Source organism: Oenanthe melanoleuca, chromosome Z, assembly GCF_029582105.1.
Source record: "Oenanthe melanoleuca isolate GR-GAL-2019-014 chromosome Z, OMel1.0, whole genome shotgun sequence".
NCBI classification, from domain to species: Eukaryota; Metazoa; Chordata; class Aves; order Passeriformes; family Muscicapidae; genus Oenanthe; species Oenanthe melanoleuca.
In genome coordinates, this window is record NC_079362.1 from 30,600,210 (window position 1) to 30,617,343 (window position 17,134).

The window sequence follows — 17,134 nt, forward strand, 5'->3', positions numbered from 1 at the left end:
GTTTATATAGCTAACTGGCACAGTTCAAGCTTATGTAAAACACCTGGCCTTAGTAAGAGCCATGTGGCTTCCACATGGGCTTCTGCAAGCCAAGTTTTTTGAAAGAGTCTAGTCAGACTTCTCCATCTTCAAAGTTGCTCAAGGTGAGATCGCCTTTGCAATCAAAGATACGTGATTTATTAGGAAAGCATTGGCCTGCTATCACATTCTCCAAGGCAGAGACAGAACTAGATTACCAGCATCTTGGGCTTACAGGAAAATAAAATCTGGGGCTGAGAGTGGACCCAGCCACCCTGAATTTAGAAGGTAAGTGGCTCCTCTCTGCACTTCATGTCTTGGTGGGGAGGGTCTCCGTGATAAACTTCGTCTGAAGCTCCCATTCAAAAGCATAATTCAAAAAACTGAAGCTTTTTAAACAAAGAAAACAAAAGGCTCAAAACTTCTGGCTGGGTAAAAAAATGAAATACCTGAGAACAGCTAAACTAATTTAAACCTTCTTCCAGACAGCAGGAACAAAAAGCCAGTGAAAAAAGCTGGCAGAGCCAGGTAACCAGATTACAAAGGAACCATACAATTGTAGAGGATCTGAAGTGACACTCTCTGGAATAATTTTATTAATGTCCACTGCAGATGAATTCAGGAAGATTCCCATTGTCTAAATCAGAAAAGGGGAGGGCATATAGCAGAAGGTAGATTCAAAATCAAATCAATTATTGCTCAGTGGGGAAAACATATTGCCAATTTTTAAAGAGCAATCTGCACCTCTAGGGTAGAGAAGAAGACATTGCATCTGTAAGCCTAGCATCTGTTACAGGCTAACAAGCAGAAAATTATGTCACTGTAAAAATTCACAGCTGATCCACCTTACACAGTGCATTTGAAAGAAGTCCTCTCAACTCAAAAAAATACTTTATTAGGACAATAAAAGGTGCAGGGAGCACAGTAAGGATGATAAAAAATTGGAGCACTTTTTGCCTGAGGATTGAATGAGTTGCCTGTATTCTTCATCATGAGGATGAGAGAATTTATGCAGGATATAGTGCATTGCCAAATGATGCATGAAAATAAAATCTATACTCATTCAAGTGTTGTAAGTAGGCTTCTGCCATTCTATAAATCAAACAATCCCTCCCAGCTTTGCTTTCAATTACCTGTAAAGAAGAACCGAGTTCTGGCAAATAAATCAGGGCTTGATCCTCTGGCATACAACAGCCATCTACCAAAGAATTGCATCCTGCACACTGTGCCTCTAAGTGTCTCTGCTGGGGTCTTCAACTTCTGAACATGTTTGTCATACTTTGAAATATTATCCACACTTTTACCCAGGACAAATTCACAAGGGGGACAGAATTTCTTGTGCTTCATATGTGTGTTCACATGGGGTACATCTAACCATCATGGTAAATAACCCATAGCAAAAACACTGCTGGATTGAACAAGGGTGTGAGAAAAAAAGCAGCAGTTGCCATATCTGTTGAAGACCATGATGAGTAAGATGTATTGGACCAAAAGGACTTTAATCTATCCTACTCATTTTTTATGGTAGGGTTTTAACTCTTCTGCAGTTATTCATTACCATCCTGGATTTCTGTCTCCATGTATTTGACAAATGTGAGAAAATCAAAGACTACATGTGGGAATCAGTACAAAACAGAAGGATTCAGCTCATGTGTTTAATTGTTATTTGTCTCTGCTACAGGATCTTTTTTGAAAAAGATGCTTTTGTTTTTTGAAAAATATACTAAATTATATTATGCACATCTCTTAGATAACATTAATCAGCACCTCTCTGTCCTTAATAACATGGTTTCTACAGGTCATAGAAAGTTGATTTTAGTGTGCTAAGAAAAGATTAGGTAACTGCAGAGATGGTATAAACAGGTGTATTATTAAATCTGACTAACCAAATTGAAACTTCTATGAACTCCTATTGACTAGTGCCTTTACAATAACAATAGCAAGTATTTGGAAGGTGTTACAACCAAAACGAAGGGAAAGAAGAGAAATGAGATTTGAGCAAGATGGCACAGGCAATTAGCAGATCCAAAGAACTTAATCCTGCAGTTTAAAGACCTAGAGTGGCCCCAGTGAACCAACAAACCTCTCAATCTTAATTCTTCCATCTGAAAGCCATTACTGAATGTTGATAGCACATTTTGAATTTTTGCTTAGATTAAGGAAAAAAAACAGGTGGCAAAACATACAATTCTGTCATGTTATTAGTATTGTGGTAAGACGATAGAAAATACTTTGCTCTGTGATGGTTCAGAATGTAGCAGACATGTCTGCAGTTCAGCGAGATGTATTCAAATTCTGCTCCCTGTAAGTCCAAAGAGCTTGTTTTTCCAAGTAATTGAGGGATCCTAAAGATTTACGACACTTACCAAACAAATTCATCCTAAGAAAGTGATTCTAAATCCAGGATCTATAATCTCTTCATTTTAATTTATTTTTTTTACTGACTATAAAAGTCACATTCCTCTCTTAGCCAAATCCCAAGCCAAAAAGTGCTATGATTGTTATAGAAGTCTTCTAGTCCTACTGTATTTTGAAAAATTACTGTGGTGGGTTGACCCTGGCTGGACAAGAGGTGCCCACCAAAGCTGCTCTACCCTACTCTCATTAGCTGTGCAGAGGAGAGGAAACACAATGAAAGGCTTGTGGATCAATATACAAGCACAGGGAAATAATTAATCACCAGGTACTGTTGGGCAAAACAGACTTAAACAGGGGAAATTAAAAAACTGCTACCAAATTAAAGCAAGTTAACGGAAATAAACCCAAATCTTAAAACACCTTCCTTCCAGCCTTCCCTTCTTCATGGATTTAACTTCACTTACAATTTTCTCTACCTCCATCCCCCAGCAATATAGAGAAATGGGTTCTGTGGTCAATTCATCACACCATACTACTGCTTCTTCTCCATCAGGGACAACTCCTCATTCTTTTCTCCTACACCAGTATGGTCTCTCCCATGGGAGACAGTCCTCTGTGAACTGCTCCAATACGGGTCCTTCTCAAGGACTCCAGTTCTTTAAGAACTGCTCTGGTGTACAACCTGGCCACAGGGTGCAGTCCTTCAGGATCAAGCTGCTCCAGCTTGCGTCTCCCACAGGGTCATGAGTTCTGCCAGCAAACCTGCTCCAGGATGGACTCCACTCTCCATGGGGCCACAGAACCTGCTACAGTGTGGACCTTCCACAGGGTCATGGCCTTCTTCAGGCATCCACCTGCTTCACTTGTGGGGTCCTCTTTTACTCATATTTTAATTAATATATTTTCAGCCTTTCCACTCTTGGAAATTAGCTATGAATGTTACTACAGATGGGAACTTTTATTCCTATAATGAAAATGTAAACTAGAAGGAAAGTGAGGGCTCTCGCCCTTTTGAAATCCTCTCCCTTCCACAAGGCACCACTCTCTAGTCTCGAAACTTCTTGCCACAGCTGCATCCTCAACTACACTACAGGATGTTTTGGTCATTTTGTCTCTTCCTTCAGCACTTTAAGTCTGAAATCTTTCATGCAGTATCTTCAAGACATACAAGAATTTCTCACAGGCCTCCTAAAAACCTCATTGATTGACTTATCTTATGGCAGATACAGCAAACAATGAAATGAACAAGAATTAAAGAGGGAGCTAGGGAGACTTGAGAGCCAGTGAATTCCAGTCAAAAAGAACAAGTGGAGGAAATATTTCCTCCATGCTGCTTTAAATACACAGGACAGAAATGAAAGTCTTTATACACCAGAGAAATAATGCCTTAGTATTGATTTTTCAGGAGCTAGTTTGAACTGTTCTGCCAATGAGAAGGGTAGGAAAGTATAAACCAAATTATTGCTGTGACCACGTACTGATAATGGAGTATATGGCTGCAACTTCTACATGGTTTTTTCTTTCAGAAATAGAAGCTGAGTAGGAGTATATTATTTTGGTATCTAGCAAGAGAAGAAGGAGGATTTGAAGTGTTCTGAAACCCCCTTTTATTTCCATTAGAAAATACTGACTGCAAAGATGAAAATATTACCAGAAAATGCTGTCTCAGGAGGCTGTCACCAGCATCAGAATATCTAAGAGCCAGATGCTTAGAGCATTTGTTTGGCTTGGAATGGCCTGCTAGACCAGAGCAAACACTCATGTCCTTTTTCTGCTAGTTTTTAATAATAGGCACTGCAACCACCTGACAGCAGAGTTTATAGGGATTGTCTGACTCAGCACAAAATGAGATGCAGATGCTCAACAGTTATTTTTTTGCCAACACAAAAGAATGACTGCACTCAATCCAGCATGCAGGCACTATCAGTAGAAAAAGCATAGAAAAAGCTTTACGAACAAGTGAATGAAAAGTGCCTGTAAGAACCGAAAAGTTACATGTATGTTTATATATGGTGAGCATGAAAAATTGAACCAAGGTAAGAGGAGGGGGCTGGATTTTTTGTTTGTTTTTGTGTTAGGATTCAGCTGTTATATTGCCATTTCTAGTATGACAGAAAACAAAGCTCAAAAATTAAGTCATATACACCCAGAGCAACTCAGTCACTGATGTATTTACAATCATCACAAGGTGACTCAAGAAAATCCATTGTAATGTACTGCTTCAGACCTGCACCTGTAACCTCCTTTTACTGAAGTGTAGCACATTACAATTCTCACAGGTTCAAGCTGCAAACACTCTTTGAACAGACACTGCAAAACAGCAGCCTTGCATTTGTCTCAATTTCTATTCTTAAAACTTCAGGTAAGGATGGACACTTCTCCTCCTGCACCCACCTTACTGTCTGTCCGTCTAAGAGTTTAGCCAAGGAGAGAAGAAGACGTGCAGTTCCGTCAATTCAATGCAGCCTCAGAACCAAAAACAGCTCTTTTTGTCTTCAATACTGAGTGCATCAAACAATAGTTTGTATTAACTCAGGTCTTGCCCTTTTGCAAGTTCACTGCCTTTCAGCAATCTTACCCTCCTACAAGAAATTGAAACTTAAACCAGACAGCTGCAGACACATGACCAACAGAATTCAGTTTGAGCTGCACCATTAAAACCTAAAATGTGTTTTCACACATTTGTAACAGCTGTATTTGTACTGCCTTACCAATAGTCAAAGTGAATACTCAAAATACTTGAAATTAATACATGAAATATCTACCAATTAATTGCTCAGAAACATCTTTGTTAAATTCTTGCAAAAGAATAATTTGATCTACAGAAATCCACCATCCACCAAAACCAAAATCTTGTAACAATAGATGTGTTAAATGTATTTTCAGGGCTTCTTTCTGAACAAGTAATGAAACCAAGATTAATCATCACATTTTCATAAAAACCGGTTTTATAACTTTCGCATTTACAAATATACATATTATTATAATAACAGCTGGAAAAAGCCATAGTTCTTTAGACAAGAACAAAAAATACGTACAGATAATTAAAGTATACATTAACAGTAATAAAATCATTAAAACATTAAAGTTTGCACCTACTCCACTGTTCATCCCTTTGTAACCATCTTCTTGTTGTGTCAGTTAAAGTGATGGCTGAATAAACAAATTAGATTCATGCAAGATTGACAAAAATACAGCAATTTTTTTAAAAGAAATTAGATCATACAGACACAGGAGCAGGGTGCTCATGAATACAGCCAGGACAGCAGTGCAGCGAATCATGAACAAATAGATCACATTCCACACAGAATGCATTCTGACACACTTTGCATATGTACACCTGTGAATAGGGAGGGACAGAAAGACAAGTCAAATTAGCAAAAATTATCATCATAGCACTAGAGTAGGGCAACAGTTATGTCATCAAGAGAATGTAAACAAACTATACTGCTAGCATCACAGAAACTCAACTGAATTAAATCTTCTGACAGCAAGTATATCCACAGGCTTGAGCTGAGGTCACTGTAAATGCTTCCAAATGGCTGAGAGTGGAAGCTTTTTAATGCAGTTTCCCAGGAAATCCCTTCCCACACTTCTATACACTTTGCAGTCTAGAAAGTGTGACTGTGTAATACAGAACTCTAGTTAACCATGACCTTAATTTTCACAAGTATTTTTCTACTCTTTAAAATACAATGCTAAAGGATCATCTCTGTTTCTCAAACCCCTCAATGCAAATCAAAACACCACTCAACATACTTACATTTTGATCTTTTATTTCTCCCTGGCAGCCTTGACAATGCCTAAAAGAATAATTGCATATTTTAACTGAAAAAAAATCAAGAATGTGTAAATCAGTGTTTAAAAAAAGATCTCATACATAATAACAATTTCTGGCAATTATTTCAGCTATTTAACTGAACTCACAGATCATGGAAACTACAAGTATTTCTTAGTGTCACAGATGCCCCACACCACCCAAACACTGAGGATCTCCATCAACAAAGAAACTGTTGCCAGCTATTCTTACTTTTGTGACAAAAAGTTACAGGATCCATAAGTACACTCATTATCACAAATAAGATATGCATACCGTTCCCCCTTGTATTCTTCCAGCGGAACTTCCTGAAAGACATCTAAAGGAAACAAGTGATGGTAAGACCGAGCCAGGTGAGGTGCAGACACTAATGTAAGACCTGTAAATAAAGAGACATAAATATTGTTACCAGGCCAGCTAGGAAGCTCCTTTTAGCAATGATGGTTCTGCTGTATCACACCACCAGTTAAAATTATGCCCTTTTACAAAGCTCTACTACAGCCTGCTATACTACTGCCAAAAACATGCCACAGCCCTATTTCAGCTAACATAGGTCTGCTGGTTTTGAAACAGTTAATTTTTGTCACACTAACTAGCATGTGGCTGTGTTTTGAATCTATGCTGGAAACAGGGTTGATAAGGCAGGAATGTTTTTTTTTTTACTGCTGAGTAGTGCTTACACACAATGAAGGACCTTTCTGCTTCTTACTCCACCAGTGAGCAGGCTCAGGGGTGCACAAGGCACTAAGAGGGGAAACAGTTAGGATTGCAGTCAACAGTCCGCCAAGAGTACAAAGGGATATCCCATCCTATGTGGCATCATGCTCAGCCTATAAAGCTGGGTGGAGAAGGTGGAAAAGGGAGAATGTTCAGGGTGATGGCATTTACTTTTTCAAGTAACTGTTACCCATAATGGAATCCTGCTTTCCTGGAGATTCTGCTGATGGCAAGTGTGAATGAATTACCTACTTTGCCTGCCTTGCAGGCACAGCTTTTGCTGTAACTATATTACTCTTCTGATTCTGTCCCCCATCTCACCAGGGGGGAATGTGTGGGTGAGTTGCCAGTTGGGGTTAGACCAAGGGAACAGGTTAGCTGGGGCATGGGCTGGCACAAACAACTCCATCACACGCTCACATGTAGTGTAAATGTCTAAACTGCAGCTGTGGAAAATCCACTGCAGATACACAGGATTTCTCCAGTTACACTATTCCCTTGCTGGAATGAAACTCATGCTGGTAGAAAAAACTTGAAATTAAACTAGGATAAAGTGACCCAAAACTATAATTTCATCCTCTTACCAAATACACACATCCTGCTAACACCTATCGTGTAGAAGCTAGGAGAACAACATCCCCGCACAACATTAGTATTACAAACCATGTAATACTCCCTCTCATCCTCACTAAGAGCAATGGAGGGAGGCATTATTGGTTGCACATCCATTAACATTTGCAAGACCGAAGAGCTTCTGTTTACAACTCTACAGCCTGCCATGTGTCACTATGCAGCCTGCCCTTGGGTTCAACCTGGAAATCCTTCATCCACATACTCCTGGAAGGTGAGGTTACTTCTGTCCTCTTACTCCAAAGCACTGTTTTCATGGCCTTGCACTGAGGACTCTGAAACTTGTGTGTGTTTAGTAAAATGAGGATTCCTGAGAAGTTACCATTCCCATCTGCATCACCCCACTTTGCCTTAGGTATATTCCTTATACCAAGGAATATGATACAGCTTTACTGTTACAGGTATAGTTCTGAGAAACATTTGTAGGAAGCTAACATCCCAGATCACAAAGCAGAACTGGCTTTTACTTATTAAGAACAGCTGAATTTTTCTACCCCTTAACTCTCTTACCATGAACTCCTGATTCATCTGCTCACCTTTTCTTGCTACTTACCACATATTTTGCATTCCACAGGAAGCTCACAGTATTTGGCTCTGCACTGAGGACAAAAATATCCACCCAGTGTAAGACCTGGGTCACTGTTATTTTCCAATTGCCTACAGTAGAAAGAAGCAAGTCAGTACTTAAAAAATAATATCATGTTACTATGTAACTACAAATAATGTTTTCACATCAAATAATTTTAAAAGTTTCACTAGATTGCACATAATGGTTTAATGTGTGTCAGAAAACAATTGATATGGTGAGATATCAGTGACCACATTTTCCCACAGGAAACAAAGATCAAATATTTCCATATAAAGGATCCAATCTTTAAAAATAAAGATATGAACAATAACTACATGCTTGTATCTTTTTAGACACAAAAATATTTAATATTGTATATTAGAAGCACATAGTACTTATTCTTCCAAATAGCACATGCTGTTACAAACTGTTTCACTCTGAAATTCAGACACCCCTATCATCCTGGAAAACAATGATTCTTTTCATCGAGAAGTGCACTAGTCATGAAATGAGGCCTCTACTTTAAACTTCCCTTGAAAGTCATGTTAAAAAATATAAAAAATACTTTATTCAGATAATACCCTTTTATCCTCATAATTATCTTTTATAATGATAGTATTAATTCAACCAGGAACTGCACGTGATTACTTTAATACCTTGTAGCAACCTGTGCGTCCCAAGCATTGTGTAACAGCACTAAGTATCATTTACTACCTTAAAAAAAACAAACATAAATGCAAATTTTAAAGCACGTATTTAGCAGAGGTAACTATGGACACACACTGGAGCTACCAATGGAAATAAAATGTCTACTGGGAAGTCACAAGATTTGGCTCACTCTTTTTTTCATATTATTTTGCAATACTTTCATTTGTCAAGCAGATTTTCTAAATATGACTAATTAAAATTGAATTATTACCAGCTCATTGAATTCTAATCAATGCTACTTACGCCATGCTAAAGGAAGGCTTTGCATCTTGATCAGATAAAGAAGCGATAGTATGCTGAGGAAAACCTGAAGAGAAAAACATCCCACAGTAACAATTTTAAACATGCAATAATGTGTCAGCTTCTTACTTCAATGAAAAGTTCAAAGGTTATTCTTGACAGTCAGGCCTATCTCTTTCCCATTTGTTATCACAGGAGAACTGATACACTCTTGCTAGGTATCAAATTCTTCCCAAAGATCTGTACCTACATCCACACCTCCCTGACTTTACTTCCCCTCAACTGAAAAAATGTCTTTGTCATAGACTTTGCATTAACTGAAGTGCACTGGAACCCCATTTTTGAAGAACAGTTAAAAAGAAAAATATGTGAAATGGTAGGAAAGCAGAATGAGCAGCATACAAAAGTTCACTTAAACAATAGTTTCTAATTAAGGGGGAAATATTTTCATAAACATCCATTCAGCCTATGTTCACCTTCCAAGTGCAGTATATGGCAGATGAGACTACAGGGCTTCTTGGACACTGACACCTTTCTTTCTTTCTATAATTTATTTTTTATAGATTGTGACAGATGAGAAGTTGGTTTCTCCAACTGCTGCTCAGGCTTTACCTATGAGAAGTAAACCTTTTCATTATCTATATCTAGACATAAAAATACATACGTTTTTATCTATGAAAAGGTGGATGAAAGTAACAACTCAATGCTCTACTTTGTAGCATCAGAGTTCCTATTCTGGTTTAACTCCAAGCTTATATTTATTGAGAAACACATCAGGAAAAGAAACGGTACCAAATCTACTCATTGAAAGAATACTCCAGAAGCTGCTAATAAATGTGTACTACCTATGGTTCTTAAATCAATTAATAGTTGTAATAGTTGCCTTCTGCAAGGAAAAAAGCAGAGAGAGAAATAAAATAGTTTTTCATTCTTCATTTTTAAGTATTAAGTTTTTAACAATTACCATGCTATCAATATTGTTCCACTTTGTTGTTTCCATATTTTATTTAGTAACTTGTCTTACTTAAAAAGCTTTATTTAAAAGCTTACTACTTTGCAGAAATAACGTCAAGGAAACTAATACTTATCTAGCAAAATAAAAGTTAAAACAAAAAAAAATTGCACTGTGTCTTTATTACGCTTCTTACTATTTGTATAGCCTTAACAAAGAAGAGGCAAACAAAGGAAAAGACAAAGCAAATCTCGTGCTAGGAGTTTGACAAAACCATATCCTACCCATTCGAATAAGGGAGCACTCAGAAGTTGAACTGGCAGGTGGAGGACTAACATGGTGCATCAACAGCTCCTTATAATGACTTTCATCTAAAATAACGTGGTATGTTCCTGTCACAAAGAAATGCCTTATTGTCAGGTTATGAGCAAAAAAGAATACAAATATATACTCCAAATGACAGATAAAAACTTAGGTAGAAAACACAATTTATCCAAACCTGTTCCTAAAAAGCAGCCCTGTTAATGTTACAGTAAATGACAAATTTTAAAACTAGTAATAACAGAATGTTAAATTAGATATGAAGGCACAGAGCTTTTTCTCCAAAATTACACTGTAGTAATGATACTCTAAGAGTTACCACTGTAGCAATGGATATTAACATGTTACACTGATGAAGTTCCATATCACACAGCTCTGTATGTGGACCAAAAGGTTTGAAAATATATCTAGAGCTGCAGCTACCAGCTGATAATTATTCCATTTACTACTGTATGTTTTGTTTAGATTTGGGCAACTCTTTAATTTTCTGCCAGCACAATGGAAATTATTTATCCTTAAAAATATCAAAACGCAGTAATAAATATATAACAAATTACATACTTAATTTTTAGTTTAAACCTGTCTTATTAATATAACTGTTGAACTTCAGATACATACCACCAGTTTCTCGGGCAAGTACTGTACAAACTCGAACTTCAGCACTTAGGCCGATGACAGATACTCTGATCTTTACTGCTTTTAGACACTTAAAATAGAGGAAAAAAGCATATTAAATTCATGTGCAGAACAAGAAATAGTAAAAAGGTTTAAAGTCTTAAATGAAAATTAACTGGTGATGACACTGCAACTGCCTGTTTTTCCTCTAGTAGCTTAGATCAGTTCAGTGCAGTAGTCAAACTTCAGTTCTGTACCTTAATTAGATCATAGATGTTGGCTGGATCACATGTCGTCAGACTGCTGAGGACTACCAAAACCTCTCTGCTTGTATGTCCTGGCATGTGCCTAAGGAAAGCACAAAGTTAATTTTCTTCTGCACACTAAGCTATTTGTATGATAACATCTCCAAGGACATTAATGTATTGGAGTCAAAAGATGACATGACACGAAATCCTCTACAAATCCTTGTCTGAACATCAGATTTTCACCTTCCTAAAGCCACACCTTTCCAATATCTAAAATACAGGATTTAACTGTGTCGTTGCGACCTGATTATTTGCTACAATGAATCCTTTGTACCTTAACCATACTCGCAGGTAAAAATAATCTTCAAACTAGCACACTTAGTAAGTCTTCCTGACTTACTAAAAAGCTCAAATCATTTTTCAAGTGCAAATCTGTTACTTTTAATTACTTCTAGTCCTCAGCTGAAAAGTCTCTTCCTGCTAGTAATTAAATAGCTTTTCTCTACACTGATTATTAACTTTGTTCAGTCAGTGTCTTTAGCTGTAATTCTTTATTCAGTCTTCAACAAATTGGGATACATCTCAATATCTCACATAGCAAATAAGTGTTCTGAATCTACCCTACGCAAAAATTGATCTTTCTAAAGTATGCCAAAAATCTCTCAAGATCATTGTGACACAATGCTGTTTCTTCTCCTGTTCCCTTACATTATTAGCCCCTAACTCTGTCCTCTCTCATACCTCAGCCCTTCAGTAAAAAAGAATTGCAATGTCTTTCATCATAATATCTACATACCATCATCAACTTGGTTTTCAAGTCCTTAAATACAAGCATCTAGTTATAAAAAATAAACTTCTGCACTACAGGATTTAACTTAATGATCTGTATTGTAAGATGAGATAAAGTCACCTTTTAAAGACTCAAGTCAGCATGATTCAAGACACTACTTACAAAAAATTCTGTCCCTGCCTGTCAAAAAAGTCACAATCACAAAGAAAACAAAAAACTCCATGTATATACTAACTTTAAGGTTTGCATGGCCAAATTTAGGGAATTATATAGAGAAGGCTCTCCGCTACAGTTCATATCCACTGCTTTCTTCAGAGCAGTTACATGCTTTTTTGAGTTTCCTGTAAGTGAAAAAAATGCAATCCGTTTAAATGAAGCAACAAGTTAAAGAACGTTTTAGAGAAAGTTTAAAGAAATATTTAAACTGTATAAGTAATGAAGTGTACTTGAACAACAGAAGGGTTTAAAAGTGGAACAGGTCTGTATTTTTCCTTAGAAATTGGTATTTTGAGCAGAATGCACAAAACAGTAAAACCGACTTTTACCCTACAGGCACTCAGATGCTAGAAATTTTAGAAGCTGAAAATAATAAAGTTACAGCTGGGTATCATTAAGCACTCAACATGAGAGCAACTGGTCTCACAAATGAAAGAGTTTCGTTTCCTCTGTTATCCTCAAAGTATGGTTCAAAGATCCTCAATTTCCTCAATGAAACCTGCTGAAGCCACGGAGACTGGTGTAACAGCACATAGGAACCAAACAAACCTTGATTTAACATCAGAGCAGATCTCACAAAAAACACAGATGTCATGACATAAAAAATTAACAAACAGGGTAGAAAATTAACTGTGGGGAGAACAGAACATATTTGAGTTGCATTCTGGTCAAGACTTGATTGCAGACAAGCATACAATGACAATTCTGGATCAAAGCAGTCAAGATGTAGATGATAGCTTCAGACAGCTTGCAGTAATTTATCTTTCAAATTAAAACTAATTATAATAACATAACTTCATTTTCAGCAATGTATCAGGCAGAACTTATAACACCAATGAAAAGGACAAAAACATCTGCAAAGAATACTACTTCCCTACCTGAGAGTTCTGTCATTTTTTCCGCTCTTTTACTCTTGGTTACAATTAAGCCAATCTGAAAAAGGGGGAAATAAAAAGATAAAACTTTTCTTAGAAAGTTTTACAGTGAGTTTACTTGGAATTTTATTATACTTTTTTTTACATTTTTATGGATCAGAATTGTTTAACCATATAAGTCTGGCCAAGTTCTACTTCAAGTGTAACAACAGTAGCACAACACGATGCATCAGTTTACAACACTCCCATATTTTCATTACTACTGCCAAAAGGTACAAAAAGAAATCTCCTAAAATTCAAAATGCCTGGCAGAAACAGGCAGGCAGAAACAAGAATTTCACTAGACTGATGAATAAAGGATGGGAATGTACACATAAATTGAAAATAGTTTACTATATAGTGTTTATGTAGTGTTATAACCAAACTACCTTTTAAAACAGTTTTCTGTTATTTGTTTCTTTCATTGCTATACATACCTGACTAATAGGATTCTGGTCAAAGTACTCTTCAACAAAATATTCCAGTAACTATAAAGAAAAGTTAAGACAGTTAAAAACTAATTATACTTTTATTACACATGCATTAAGTACATGCAAAACATTTAGTTTTGCTAAAAAGCAAATCAAAGTAGTTTGGTAACACAAAAAGGGGAATGAGCCTTTTTTTCCCATTCTTCTTTCACCCCATCCCTCCCCCTTCATCCCATGTAACCAGTGAAATGCAGACTTCAGAAATTACCCCTCCCCCTTATTTTATTCATGTCCTATCTTGACATTCTAGATTCTTGCTGGTTCAAATGGAGGTTTTCAGTACACCAAAACACACTAAACTGTACAAAACCACTAAAATAAATGATTTCATGCTTTAGCTGTTGGAGTAGACCATCCAGAACACGAAGAACACAATCTGAAACAGCAACCCAGTTAAACTCTCATCTAGCATCCTTTCAAATAAGAATTCATAAAAAAAACCCAACTGTAAGCAAAAAATATAAACTAATTCTAGATGTGTAATGAAAACATCTCATCCCCTTATTATGGGCAACACTTGATTTCCATATAGTTTCCAAATGTATCTTCCCATTATACACCCGTACAAAGTTTCTACTGTTAAGAAGTACATGTACAAGGCAAAATAATGCCACACAGATTTTACTATTCAAAAAACAGGAAAGTAACAGATTAGCAACAGAAGCAAGGAGACAAATGTAGGAATGAGAGATGAGGCTATGTACATACAGGGAACTGCAATTCTTTGAAATGCAAAATGCAACCCCTTCATAGAGAAATGGGTGTCTCAGCAAGAAAAAACTTTTGAGTGCAGGAATACCTTCAGAGTGCAGGTAAGTCTGTTTGGTTTTAAGTCTTGGTCCTCCATCGTTCTTGATCCATCAACAACCACGTAAAGATGACGCATCTGCATTTCCACCATATTTGAAAATCACTCACAGAATACATATTGAAATGAATTCATTACTCCATTTACTTTAAAAAGCCTCTACTTCCTTTCTCTACCAGGGAAAATTCTATAGATTGAGAGGTGCAATTAATATCAACTGAAAATTAATGCATTCTTCCACTTTTTTCTTAAAAAAAACCCCTCTCTTGAAAACTGCACACGGTTCTCCTCTCATGATAAACTACATAACATGAATAGTTTGAACATTCATGTCTTCATCTGAAGAGCACAGTGTAGCACAAACCAATGTGGTTATTTACAACTCACTTCCATTATGTCTATTTTTCACATGAGGAGAAATGGACAGTGTGAGCTCATGTGGTCTGAATTCCGCTGCCAAAAACATCCCGTGTGTCAAACCCTGAATAGCTATGCTCCACTTCCACGCTGGCAACAAATAATGCTTAAAAAAATAATATGAACAGTGGAAACCACAAGGTTTGGTATGAAGTATGCTAGGCCAGCAGAAGTGTATTTCAGACTCAGAATACCATCTCTAGCCAAGTAATTTTCGACTAAGGAAAGAACAAGGTTAAGGTATTAACATACCATTCCAAGCCGAACTTGTCCATGGTGTTCATAGAGTCTAAGAAAACACAGAAGGATTTAAATAAAATTCAAACGAGTGAATGGCTCCTAACAGAAAAGTCCAAACAAATCCAATACTAGACTTCTAGCAAAAATGTAGAAGCAACAAACTGCAGACATTTATTCACGCTGAAATACTCCACAGCTCAATCACAGATTTTGCAACTCTCAGAAAATAAATAAGAACTATTTCTTACTACCAGTTAATGAAGCTTTAAAATTTTACACAAATTTGATAAATCAAGTTCTAACATAACTTGAAATAATGCAAAAACTTGGGTTTTTTTCCCAGCAATTTTTCTGAAGCTTGAAAAAGAAAGCAGTAACCACGACACCAGAAGCTAGATTCTGTTGTGACAGGACAAGGGGCAATATTTTTAACTAGAAGACGGTCGATTTAGATAGTGATAAACATGTTTTTACCGTGAAGGTGGTGAGGCAATAGAGCAGGTTGTCTGAAGAAGGTGGGGATGCCACAACCCTGGGTAAGCTCAAGGCCAGGTTAGATGGGGCTCTGACCAATCTGGTCCCATTAAAGGTGTCCCTGCTCATGGCAGTTTGGAGTGAGATGATCTTTAAGGTCCCTTCCAACCTAAACTATCCTGTTTTTAAATTTTTTAATATACATATTAAATATACATATTAATATACATATTAAATCTCTGATTTATATATTAAAAAAAAAAAAAAAAAAAAGGAAGATTCCTCTAAGCTGTGCAGATTTCAACTGCATTGTTAAATCAGAACAAGACCTGCAGCTTGCATACACAGGGGATACATATCCTGTATACATTCAGTATTTAAAGATAAAAAATTAATTTTTCACCGTTTTTTCTGGCATGCACCTGCCCCTCTGAAGGAGAAAGGCCATAAAAACATCCTGCAGGTATGCCTTATGCTCGGTTCATCCCACATGACCCGTTCCAGGATGACCAAGCCACCACCCAAGTCCGTGGTGCTAGCAGGGTCGTGGCCACACCAAGTACCTTTTCCTCTTTGCCTTGAAGAGAATGTCCTCGATGGTTGCTTTCAACGACCCGGATTCGTCTTCCTTAAGAATTTCCCTACGCGACACAGAGAGTTAAAACAGTGGGCAGAGAGGAGATCTTTCCTCCTCTTTCGCCAGGAAGGAAAGGTGAGGGGGTAAGAACACACCATGTTCTTTCGTAGCCTCCTTCCCAGCGCTTGGTCCGTTCTGGTTCGTCATCCATCTCCGTGGGGGCCGAGGGGGCTGAGGGGAGACCAGGGCAGATGCGGGGCGCTGAGCGAGTATCAGGGGAGCTCAGGGGAGATGAGAGGGTTCAGGGCTGACGAGGGGGACTGCGAGAAGGAGACCGGGGTGAGAGAAGAGCCCAGGGAGATGAGGGGGGTGAGAAGGGCCGAGGGGGGCTAAGGGCAGCCGAGGAAGGCTGAGGAGAAGCGCAGCACACGGAGAGCAGCCCCGGCCGCGCCCGCCGCCAGGCCCCGCGCCCGGACACGCTGGCGCCCGCCCTCTTCCGCCTCGGTGCGCCGCCAAACCGCCCCGGCCGCCGCCCCGGAGGCGCAGCGACCGTGCCGGAAGGTTCCGCTGTGTTTTCCACAGCATCGTCAAAATCCTCCAAAGTGCGCTCATGGAGAGGACCAGCGCCTCGTTAAAACTCCTCCTGGAGACATCGATGGAGAGGACAAGAGCCTGGGTAAGAAGCCTCACGGGGAACGCCCTCGCTCGTGTGTCCCCCCGGGCACGGCCGCCAGGCTCCTGGCACTGCCCGGGTCTTGGTGGCTCTTCGCAATTAATAGAAGCATTTCAGTAATTAACAGAACAACGCAGGAGCCTGGAAAAAGCACTGGATTTCAACAGGATTATGCTCATAATGAAGGTTAATGAAGGAAGGCATCTATCATCCCGCCAGCAAAAGCAAGAAGTTGAAGGTGTTTTGATGCTAAGTAATTATGTTTTTCCATCTGCCTAAAATAATTCTGAGCATTCAAGTCACCAAGAGCTTCCATTTCATAAACACCACAGTGAGGATTAG

At 38.2% G+C, this 17,134-nt stretch overlaps 1 protein-coding gene across 1 annotated transcript; it reads right to left on the reverse strand.

The window, feature by feature from the left end:
• Nucleotides 1-4,395: 4,395 nt before the first annotated feature.
• Nucleotides 4,396-16,638, reverse strand: GTF2H2 (general transcription factor IIH subunit 2). Its single transcript, XM_056513411.1, has 15 exons — nucleotides 16,275-16,638; nucleotides 16,106-16,183; nucleotides 15,081-15,117; nucleotides 14,403-14,489; nucleotides 13,550-13,600; nucleotides 13,077-13,131; nucleotides 12,218-12,323; nucleotides 11,202-11,292; nucleotides 10,948-11,035; nucleotides 10,293-10,400; nucleotides 9,060-9,123; nucleotides 8,094-8,197; nucleotides 6,470-6,572; nucleotides 6,140-6,179; nucleotides 4,396-5,716 (listed from the first exon to the last, which is right to left on the reverse strand). Exons 1-15 carry the CDS (start codon nucleotides 16,328-16,330, stop codon nucleotides 5,597-5,599), a joined length of 1,188 nt encoding a protein of 395 aa, XP_056369386.1. The 5' UTR covers nucleotides 16,331-16,638; the 3' UTR covers nucleotides 4,396-5,596.
• Between the last annotated feature and the right edge of the window lie 496 nt (nucleotides 16,639-17,134).